An 11,923-nucleotide genomic window follows, 5' to 3' on the forward strand; every position below is an offset into this window, starting at 1 on the left:
ATGTGATTTTTGTGGTCTCTGATGTAAAGTTACCTACTGACACAAAGAAGCACCTGTCTTTCAAGTAGGATTTAAACCAGTTGAGTGCTGTACCAGAAAGGCCGACCCACTTTTCCAGGCGCTCTAATAAAATTAAGTGATCAACAGTGTCGAAAGCTGCACTAAGGGCCAATAATACCAGCACTGTGGTTCTTCCACAGTCTGCATTTATACGGATGTCATTGAACACCTTGACAAGAGCAATCTCTGTACTGTGGTGAGCAGGAAGCCTGACTGGAAGACATCGAAGCGGTTGGTCGTTGTTAGGAAGTTGTTTAACTGCTGAAACACAGCTTTTTCTATAATCTTACTGATGAAGGGGATGTTTGATATAGGCCTGTAGTTCTGTAGTAGCAGCTTGTCCAAGTTGCTCTTTTTCAATAGAGGTTTGATAATTGCTTTTTTCAGGGCCTGGGAGAAAACACCTGACAAAAGGGACGTGTTTATTATTTGTGTTAAATCAGATGTTATTACAGGCAAAGTTTTCTTAAGGAAAGCTGTGGGTAAAAGATCGAGACAGCAGGAAGAAGAGCTTAGTTGCTGTACGATTTCTTCTACGTTTTTGCAGTTTATTTGGTGAAATTGGGAAATTTTGTCAAAATCAGTTCTAGTTGGAGACAACATTGGTACTGGAGTTGATGTGGATGTTCTGACTGCCCCTCTGATCTTTTGGGTTTTTTCAGTGAAGAAGTTACCAAATTAATTGCAGGCCCTGGTAGAGTGGAGTTCAGATGCTACAGTTACAGGAGGGTTTGTTAGCCTGTCGACCGTGGCAAATAATGCACGAGCATTGTTAATGTTTTTGCTGATGATCTCAGAAAAGAAGGATTCCCTTGCATTTTTCAGTTGTAGGTTATATCTGTATAGTCTCTCTTTATAGATAATATAGTGAACCTGGGGTCCAGTCTTTCGTCACCTGCGTTCAGCTTTTCAACACTCCTTTTTTTCAATTCTGACTGGTGGAGCACTTCTCCATGGAGACATTTTCTTCCCAGAAACAACTTTAATTGGAGCAATTTAATCAATGATGTCCGAGATTTTTGAATGAAAGTTATCTACCAGCTCATCTACAGTGTTACAGGGCAAAGTGGAGGTAGACGAGTAAATGTGGTTAAAGGTTTCAGCAGCTCTGTCCTTAAAGATGCATTTTCTTATCATGTCTCTTTGGCAAACTGAGTCATTAGAGATGATGCTTTCAAAAATAACAGAAAAGTGGTCACATAGAGCAACATCAGTTACAGACACCTTGGAAATGTTTAGACCCTTAGTGATGATCAAGTCCAAAATATGTCCCAGTTTGTGCGTTTGCTGTTTAACATGTTGAGTCAAACCAAAATTTCTAAAAGTGTCACATAGATCTATTGTACTTCTGTCTTCAGGATTGTCCATGTGAATGTTGAAGTCTCCCACAATAATTAAACAGTCATAATCAACACATATCACAATTAAAAGCTCATTAAAATCACTGATAAAGTTTGTTTTGGACTTAGGAGGCCTGTAAATATTCAAGAACATGGTTCGGACCGGGCTCTTTACCTGGAGAGCCAAATATTTAAGAGTCAAATTTGCCCAGAAATACTTTTTTACACTTTAGTAAATCTTTAAACAAAGTGGCCACCACTCCACCTTTTCTTTGCTGTCTGCTCTCACAAAGAAAATTGTAATTCGGAGGCGTCGCCTCTATCAGAATGGGAGCTTCATTAAATTAATGTAACCATGTTTCTGTTAAAAACATAACATCAAGATCCTGGTCAGTTATGAAGTCATTGATTAAAAATGATTTTCCTGACAGAGATCTAATGTTCAGTAAAGCCAGTTTATATGACTTAGTTGTTGATATTAACCCTGTGTCTGGTTGTACCTGACAATTTATGGATTTTAAGTTTGATTGTTTATTACTGTCTCTTATCCTTTTGGTTTTGTTCTTTCTGTCACGTAAAAGCACAAAGATTTTACAACTATCTACTATAAGGGGCCCGAGTTTTTCCTGGACATCTTCTTTTCTGATAGAGTTATCACTGGGGCCCAGACTGTATCACAGAGAAGTGATTTGAAGGTCCTGATTAGGAGGAGATAGATTAGGAAGTGGTGGAGGTCTGCGGCATTTGGAAGATGTTGGTTTAGTAGCAGGGCCTCGGCCACGGGGGGTGTTGAATGGAGAAGATATCAGAGCCATTTGGGTCCCAATCTTAAGAGTTCCTTTCATGTTATCAGAATCCAGAAAAACAAAAAGCGGGCTCAGTGGGGAGATGGGAGAGTTCTGTGCGGTCTGGGGTGAGGGGGGTTTACCGGGGGTGTCGGTCTGGGTTTGGGGGGATGGGGGTATAATGGGGGGGTCCACTTCTCCTGTGGATTTTGACGGGGAGACCTTTTGTGATGACCTCTCTTTCTCAGCCAACTGGCTGATTGTTTCTGCTGGAGCTGTTGGAGGCAGCGTTATCATTGAAAAGAAACACAGCACACCATTTGGGTTTATGGATTATATGTATATTTGTATATATATTTATATATTATATTGTGTTTACTTAACAAACATGATAAATGCAATGTCTCCATGTTAGCTGTAACAATAAAAATACAATATCTTTGTGTCCTTAAAGTACGTAAAATGAAAACAGCAAAACAAGTAACAAAAAAAAAAAAACACCCCAAGAGGTTCACAGAGAGGTACAAATATACAGTACAAATCTATTTTATTCAAAAAAAAGGGTACAAATAAAAATGCAACAAAATAGATATTAATGCTTTTTTAAAGTCAGGTAGGTGTGGGTTTTTTTTCCTAAGGGAGCACTTTGGGTCAACAACTCTAAGGCTTCTGATAGAGATCAATACATATTGGTATGGTCATACAATATTAAAACTCACTATACGAAGTTCATACAACCTGGATTATACTTGAGGATTGAATGTTACATTTACATAATTGCATATATTTTGCAGATTTAGGCATTTTAAAAGCAAAGAGATAAAAAAAAAAAGTTGCTGTTCATTTTCACATCACAAAAAGCAATGTCACCTTGTGCAGAGAAAAACAAAATCATGTCAAATCGGAAAATACAGACTTCTTTAAAACTTTTAACCATTTGCATTCTCCTGATTTGATTTGACATCATCGAGAACCTAATCTTACTAAGTTCATTTGAGCAGTTTAATGTAAGATAGCCAGGACGTAGCTCTTACTCAGGACGTCAGAAACAAACGGTCTCCTCTGATGAAAGCTGTCAGACTTGTGCAGCTCGTCAGTTTCCACTCTGCTGTCCAGAAACTTTGGGACGCAGCACCATACCTTTTCACAACCCACTGATTCTAGTCATTAAAAACCCACTGATCTTGTGCAACAATAAAAACATCTGCTCTGTGCATCTGTCTATGCATGTGTTGAGCGAAAAAATTGCCCTCCGCGGCTGACACTCTTGATAAAAAGTGCTAAGAAAAGCTTCTTTTTCCTTTCTCTTCCACATACTGAAAATCCACAATTTAAAAAGTCAAGGAAAGGTATAAAAACCAAAACAGGAGGCAATAAGTTCTATAAAACCCCGTGAGGGGAACTCACTGTCACTCTCGTGGACATCAACGTGTGTAAATTTCTTTTCGCCAGCCTGACCTTTCTGATACGTTCTCGTACGACCTGAAACGGACAACACCGAGTCTAGCAGAATAACGACTCCTTTGTTTCGTTTGGACACATTGTACAAAGCTGAATTTAAGGCATTATCAACAAGCATCATCAAAGCTATCTACACAGGAAAAATACATCTATCTACAGAAATACAAAACCTGCGATTTCTCCGTGATTTTGTGTGTTTGACAACAGGAAAGTCTTCAATTTACTAACAGATCCCGTTTCAGAACACTGAAGGAGGACATTTAGTGCAATTACTTACGACAACGGACCATCAGTGATGTGGATGATTCAGTTAAAGACATAATAAGGAGAATTTTACTTTTAAACAGCACATGCCACTCAAAGCAAATGAAAACAAAAAGGGAGATGGTCTGGCACGGCTTACACCAGATAAGCCCCATTAAACACAAAGTAAGATTGGACAAATAGTCCGAGTGGCGCGTCTCGAGTGATTTGGTTTTAAATGCGTGACATCAAAGAAGGAAGAAGAAACAGATTTCACTCAGCAGTCAGAAAGCATAAAAGAAACGGGTAAACCAAAGATGCTGCTTTGAATTCCTATAAAATGGGTCAGTGAAAAACACTAAACCCGGACATCAGCAAAACAAAATGGTTTTAAAATGACTGCATCAAACAATCAGAGCGGCTGCTGCTTCAGGTAACTATTCTGAAGACAATCCTGGACATTGTACTGAGATTACTGCATAGAAAACACCAAGACTACATGAAATTATTGACTTAAAATGAATGCATATTGCTTACGCTTTGACAAAAATCTGCTGAGTGCTGGATGGTAGGAAAAACTAAACCATCTTTGCCCTTGTTCATCATGGCGGTACGGAAATGCCTTCCACATATAAACGTATTGATAAATTTTTTTAAATTCATCCTGAATTTCAGCAAGCACACTCAAGTGTAGCTTTAATCTCTCTGTCTTTATTGAATCGCTCATTTCAAAAACTCACACTTAGAAGACAACCCGATTATTCCAATTTTGCATTCTGGAACCTCATAACATCATAAAGTACTGCAACTATTTCTTTAAACTGCTTTAAGGTCAGGAAGGAAAGACCAGACAGCCAGTATGGACCAGTAGAAGCAACAGCTCTGTGTGTGCAAGAGAAAATTACCTTAATTTAAGCCAAAGCTAAATGCTTTCGGGCAAAGAAAAACGCTTTAAAGTGAAACAAATCGCATATTCAAAAGTCATAAAAAGAAAGGACTGGAAACTATTAATGTGTCACTTTTTTCTGATGGGAATGTCTGCATGAGGAATGGTGTCTGATTAGAAACCTCAGAATAACTTTATGTATGACCTAATTGCACTTTCATAAAATTTTTCAAGATAGAAATATGTCAGAAGGAAAGAACTGCAGCATTCATCTTGGCTAATTTGTAAACAATTAAAATAAAATTATAAGTCAGTTTCTTTTTTTCCTTCGCTTGCCACAAAACTACTTCCAACAAAATCCCTTCAATTAACAAGACAAACATGAAGAAAAACACATACCGTTACACTGATTCCTACTTAAGAGGGTCTGAATTGAACACAATGGGCGACATCTGTGCTACATGAGACAATCATATGTTGCACCGAATAAAGCGTCCTGTAAAACATAAGAAAACGACAGCGTGTTTTAAATGAAGAAACTGCTAATCACAATTAATCCAGAGCCAAGCCTCTCCTAAAGATGCATTTTAGCAAATTAATGAGACAAGTGATCCTCGAATGAACGCGAGAAACCATCAAGTTTGTTTAAGCGTCGTCTAAACTAACAGAAGAATCTGGTGAAAATGAGAACCATAATAGTGCATCGCCTCTTAAAACGGGTCAGAAGGGGGGGTGGGAAGTCGCACCTTAAGACAATGAAATTACTGGGACAGTGCAAAGTATGTGAAAAGAACTATTGCTTTCTTTTAAGGAACTGAGAAAAGACCAACTCAAGCTTAGAAAAGAGCCCCCTCAACACTGCCTAACTCACACTCGTACTTTTCCCTTTCAGGGCAAACTCCAAGACCCACCCACCCTGGGGTCGGGGGCCAACGGTTTATATGGCAGTTGCAGCCAGTGATGCAGAAGGCTAATTAATGTCACTCTCAATTTATCCCATAGATGGCTTTGGTGAAGAGCAGTCAGTGCATCCTGCAGTAATTATATTAAATTGCACTGAAGTTCACTAACCTGGTCGAGAAAGCTCTGAGGTATAGAGAGGAGAGAGAGAGAAGGGGCAAAATGAAGGAACAGGAAATTGATTGGTGAACTACTTGATTAATCACTACTAGATTCTAAGATAAGTGAGAGATGCCATATTTGGCCTGAGAGAGGGTCTTGTATATTTCTTTGGAGACTAACTTACCAAAAATGAATGACTTAGAGGGAGTATTTCTGCTGACAGCAGAGGTTTTAATCGTGCTGGAGGAGCACATCGTAATGTGCGCTGCTGACAGCATTAACACCATCACAGGAGCTGCTGATGTTAGTAACTCCACTCTTTTTTTTGGGTAAATGATTTTCAGGAATGTTGACATTTAAAGATCCCTGATCATGATTTATAACATCAGAGTTGGTAGCTGTGCTTCAAGGTTACACACATTGTTGTGTAATCCACACTTTCTCAGTGAGAGTTTCAGTCGGAGGGTAAAGCCAAAGTGTTTTTTTTTTTTTCTGTGAAAACGTCCAGGTATGGGTACAAGGAGGTAGAGACTGAGGAGGGAGGGAGGAAGAGAAAAGCAGTGTGTAAGGACCATGGCAGGCATTTATAAGCTACATACGTTCTCCTTAGCTTTCCATTTTCCTGTCAGACCTCAGCAGGCTGGGAAACCAAACGTTTCCGTTTTTGTGGCTGTGTAACATCAAAAAAACTTCAACAAAATCATGTGTCTTTGTATACTTTTAGGTGTGCAAAATCTCAAACATTCTGAGGCTACATTCACACTGTTTTTTTCCCTCTTTCTCTCCTTGTCAGACTCATTCTTGCTCCTGGCAGTCTCTCCTATAGTTGCTACCAAATGTGATGCTACTTCCCTGCATTAGAGCGCCCCTCAATGGATAGTTTGACCTCTTGGGGGATGAAAGAAGGCCTTGTGTGACCAGAGGTGATTATATGGGGGCGCGACCCTTCATCTCCCTTCATGCTGTATCTTTGGAGGCCGGGTGAGGACCAGCGCCTCTGAGAGGCACCGAGTGCAGCTTGCATGGCAGCCATGCCTGTGCCTGCAAAAGCAGAGCCCTCTGTGTGCAAGTGGTAACTGCTCTGACTCCTTGGATGCTCTGTGGAGGTCCTACCTCGTCTGATGGGGGATTCAGAGTGTCCAACAACTGCTAATTGTGCTTCGTCCTTTTCTACCACGTCTCTCTCACCGTCCCTCTGTCGTTCTCTGTGGGTGCGGTCCATCCTAAAATGAGCCTGAGGCCGCAACTGTTGGGGTGCAGGAGGCCCCATAAGCTGGTGACCAGGTCCTGATGTTGTGTTGGTTTTGCCTAAAGTCCTTGACATGTTCTGCTGCTGCTGTGAGTTGTGATGTTGTGGTTGAAGCTGCTGCTGCTGTTGTTGTTGCAAGGTGATGGACACGCACACGTCTCCGACCTGTAGATGATGGCAGGTCAGTCCGTACAGCTGTGCCGTACGTTCAGGGCTGCAAGATGACCAACCCTGGCCAAACACAAAAAACGGGTGCTCTGGGGGTACGTCAATGGTCACCTTGCTCTGCTGCTCCCCCACGGTAAAATGTAGAGATACGAGACCAGGTCTCTGTTGGCTGGGGCGGATGTCCATTACCATGCTGGAATCAATCTTAAGCCCTCCACTCACCTCTGCACTTCGCACAAAATCCTGAGTTTGCAGGTCCTCCACACGCTTCAGCTCCCCTGTGGCCAACTGAATAATTGCCCCCTTCATGAAATGTGACGGGTTACCAGTAGGTGCTGCAGGTGCAACACTTGAAGCCTGAGATACCTCTGCTGTAGAGTGGACTGATGCTTGTAGAGAAGGCTGCTGCTGCAGATGATGCTGCTTAGCTGTGGTCAGCTCCACCTTCTCATGGAGGTACGCTCTGCCTGAAGAATCTGAAGTTTTAAAGCTTGGGTTAATTGAGGCCTTGGAGGCAGTGGCCGAGGCTTCGTTCGCCTGTCCTGGGTAGTGTTGCTGCAGCTGAGGTTGATGCTGCAGGTGATAGTCGAGATTAATAAGCACTGGCTGGCCATTGGTGAGCATGACAGCGTGACCTGGCTGTCCTGATTGCTGCTGAAGACCGGTCATTTTATGCTCGCTGTAACTCAATGGTTGTGCCGCATGCACAGCCCTACCAGAAACAGCTGTGCTGGTTCTTTGGGCCCCCTGAGAGAGATTCAAGGGAGCAAATGAGACCTCCTTCCGCACTCCACCAACACCTTGACTCAAGGTACCTAGACGACCAACAACCTGCTGCACCTGGAAGGTAAAGAAAGGAATCAAAGAGGACACGTGTTAAATTTTAATGAAACAAACATTCAAATAAGACATTTAAAAGTTGCCTTTTGAGTTGAATTCACCAAACCTTTTACTATTAATATATTCATGTCAACAGCAAATATATTCATTCCATACATTTAAAACTCAAAGTATGAGCTGGAGCAAGGATGTCTTTCAAACAAAGATAAAAATGTTTAGCATTACCTCACATCTATAATCACAATAATATTGTCATCTCCAGATTCAACACTATGATCGCAATGCATTGCTAATCCTAATATCTTGCAACCTAATTTCAAAGTCCCGTTAGCAAGCTACAAGCATTTCTTACCTCGAGATCACTGTCCGGAGTGCTGGGCTGACCCGGAGAGATTCGGCCTTCCAGTCGTCGGTTCTGCAGGACCCGTTCTTGGCTGTGCTCTTGCGCTGCAGAGCTAGTTGCTACCTGTTGCACATGTGCATTCCTGGAAGTGTAGGCAGAGTCTAGCAGAACCTCCCTGACTCCTTGCTCTTTATCGCCGCCATTAATCTCTGCTTCATTCCCCTGCTGGAGATTGTGGCAGTCGCTGGTGCCAGACACACCCCGGCTGCCCTGGTGTTGATAGTAAACTGGCATCCGGCCGGAGCTGATCTCGGGGGCAGGTATGACTCCGATAGTACCGATGTGCTGCTGGGCGGCTTGCTCTGAAGGCATTATCAGTGGAACACCACTTGGAGCTGCAACTTTGGTAAATGTATGGGCCTGGGCTTGAGGAGGTGGAGAAACGACACCATCCTGTATGACGGATGGATAGGGAACCAGGTGGGACACGGCATGCGGCTGAGGGATGGTGCCTGAAGGAGATATCAATGATCCAGGGACAAAGCCGGAGGGGACAGCATAAGGAACTGCTGCATAAGGGGAACTAACAAACTGGAGAGATGGATGAGGGATATGAGCATAACCAAGGGGAGGATAGGGAAGGCCTGCATGCTGCAGGAGAGGAGAGTGTACAGTATATGCTGGAGATATGTGGCTTAACACTGGGTGGAGACTGGTAGATGAGTAGGTAACAGAAGGAACAGCCACTTTGTAAATCATACTGTACTGATCAACATGCCCGGCTGAGATGCTCTCTGAAATATCCACTCCGTAATGATGCTCCGGATGAGCTCGTGACCACTCTCCAGATGGGTTCCCTCCCTGAGTATCACTGCTGGCTCCAGAGTTCTGGATGGAAGCAACTTCAGCTTCTCCGTTGCCGCCTCCAGCAGCATTGCCAGCACCGCCTGCAGCTCCACCTCCGCCTGTCCCTCCAACTCCACCGCTGTTACTAAGAGGGAGGTCCCTCTTCTTAGGAGGCAGGCTCTCCTGGTTGCGCTCCTGAGCTGGTTTCATTGCAATCCTTTGACCAACCAAGTTGCTTTACTGTACTGCACAGGAACTGAATCTTGCAAGCCCGTCAGCTCGCACAGCAACCAGTTCTGAAATTACCTGGCTGACCCTGTCTGCCAGTTCACCTAGAAAGATAAATAAAACACAACTTAATTATTATTTGTAAGTCCACGTTGTGACTCTAACTTGTAAATCCCATCCTAATTTCTCAAAATTTACTTCCCTAATAATCAGTTCACCTAAACACGGACCGAGAGCATCAATAAACACATGGGTCCTAGTTTCAGACTGTCTCGAGTGACTTCATTCATAACAAAAAAAATATACAAAAACGTGTAACAAAATTAATAAGACTTGCAAAGTTCCTAAAGCCAAGTACAAAAGCACTTAATACAGCTCAAAATAATTATGCAAAGGTTTTGGTGTCAGAATAAGACTCAAAGCAAAAGGAGAAACACCTAGAAAAAAAACAACAAGGACATAAATCACAGAAGAAAACTTCTACTTAAATTGTGTTTCTTTACGTATATTAGCTAAAAATAGAACTTTGTCAATTGGGATTGGGATTTTTCAGCTCTTGCATGCGAGTCCATTGCTTTTATACTAAGGTTGCTCAACTTTAAAGCATTTCACCCCATAGAGAGCGAGTTTTATCACAGTTATTGATGAGAGGTTTTCACCTACTACTGAATTCTCTGTTTTTGAAGCTAAACATTGTTCAAAGTGCCTTCTCCCATGGATAAGATGAGTTGGAAGTGAATTAAACAAACAAAACTGTAAATTAACATTTAGATTTCAAATCCCGAGACAAGCTAAAATAGAGCCGGCTTCAAAAACAGATTTCTGACATGGTTTCATGGGGAAGGTGCCAAATCCTTAGAACAGAGCTGTTTGTTGTCCCGAGTATCTGATTCCTTAACAAGAACTACAAGTCATAGAATGAATCACTGTCTCTAGTGTATTTCCAAAAAAAGATTAATGAAAGAAGCAACTGATGAACAGTTGTAGAATAACTAATAATGGTACATCTAAAAAAAATCTGAATACCATAAAAAAGTTCAATATTTTTTGTCCACAGTCAACACATCTACCAGGAAATTTTAGAGCACTTCATGCTTCCTTCTGCTGGTTGAATTACCATGGTGTTACTGTGCTTTATTGGCCAACAAACTGACCTGAACCCCAAAGAGAATCTATGGAGAATTGTCAAGAGGAAGATGAGAGGCACCAGACCCAACAATTCAGATGAAGGCTGCAATCAAAACAACCTGGGCTTTCTATACACCTCAGCAGAACCAAAGGCTGATCACCTTCATGTCACGCTGCATAGATGTAGTCATAAATGCAAAAGGAGCCCCAACCAAGTATTCACTGCATGAAATGGACAAACGTTTCAGAAACATGACATCTGTTTAAAATGTCCTTTTTTTAATGATCTCATGTTATATTTTTATTTTCTAAGACAATAAATGAGTTTTTTGTGGTTTTTTAACTTAACTTGTGTGTTGTATAGTACAAGGGCAAATCTGCTTAAATACTTTAGGAGATAAAAATCAAACAAATAAAATAAATCTTCAAAAATCCCACAGATTTATATGACCAGTATTATTACTGCTTCCATTACAAGTGTTGCCCCCCCCCCTCCCCTTTTTTTTTTTTAGGAGAGATGTGGGGTTATTATAACACTTTTCATTATGTCAGCTTCACTACAAGTTAATAATGCTTAAACAGAGCGAAGCATTTAAAACAGCTCAATGTAAATTAAGTGTGGCATGCTGTTTAATGATTTAAGTCAGTTATTAATTTAGTAACTTTTTTCCTTTATCTATACACACATTTCTGATTTTTATTAATAGTAAATTGAAAACACCTCAACTAAAATGAAAGCCTAAAGAAAACACAAAAGAGAAAGCAGTTTTCTTTGTTTTAGTTTTATTTTAAGGTCAGTTTTAATCGTTAGCCTCCTGGCTCACTTGGCTAGTTAGCTAGCTATTTGGATATATATATAATTTCCCCCTTAAATATTAGAGGTGGCAGGGTGACAATTATTTCCCCAACAATAAACATACATTGTGTTTTTAAGGTGTACATATTCTAACATAAGCTCATTCCGTTAATGTAACAATTTATTATCTGAAAACATCGAGGAGGAGGCTAGTTAGCTACATAGCTAACAAGAGTCTGGCTCACAGCTAAGATGGCAACAAACGCAACATTTACCATAAAGGTGTCCGCTTTGTCTCATTCTGCACACTCACCGTCTAATGTCATCGCGGACAGGCGTTACTTTGTAATAAAATAAAAGCAGATATGCGAAGGAGGGGGGTGATTGGAAGGAAAAAAATCAAGGCTAACGAGTAAACCCCATCGCAAAGGCCAGCAGAGGCGCTCGCGAATGATGTCAGTGCTTTATTCAATTTCCTGTTTTCCCAA

General features: G+C 41.3%; 1 protein-coding gene across 2 annotated transcripts; it reads right to left on the reverse strand.

The window, feature by feature from the left end:
* Positions 1-2,504: 2,504 nt before the first annotated feature.
* Positions 2,505-11,878, reverse strand: atxn1l (ataxin 1-like). 2 transcript variants are annotated; one of them, XM_047363789.1, is made up of 3 exons: positions 11,749-11,878; positions 8,447-9,615; positions 2,505-8,094 (listed from the first exon to the last, which is right to left on the reverse strand). In XM_047363789.1, exons 2-3 carry the CDS (start codon positions 9,491-9,493, stop codon positions 6,682-6,684), a joined length of 2,460 nt encoding a protein of 819 aa, XP_047219745.1. In that variant the 5' UTR covers positions 9,494-9,615; positions 11,749-11,878; the 3' UTR covers positions 2,505-6,681. The 2 variants fall into 2 exon arrangements, with proteins under 2 accessions (XP_047219745.1, XP_047219744.1); XM_047363788.1 differs by having other exon boundaries at positions 11,711-11,842.
* Positions 11,879-11,923: the final 45 nt, after the last annotated feature.

This window comes from Girardinichthys multiradiatus, chromosome 4 (genome assembly GCF_021462225.1).
Source record: "Girardinichthys multiradiatus isolate DD_20200921_A chromosome 4, DD_fGirMul_XY1, whole genome shotgun sequence".
Classification (NCBI taxonomy): domain Eukaryota; kingdom Metazoa; phylum Chordata; class Actinopteri; order Cyprinodontiformes; family Goodeidae; genus Girardinichthys; species Girardinichthys multiradiatus.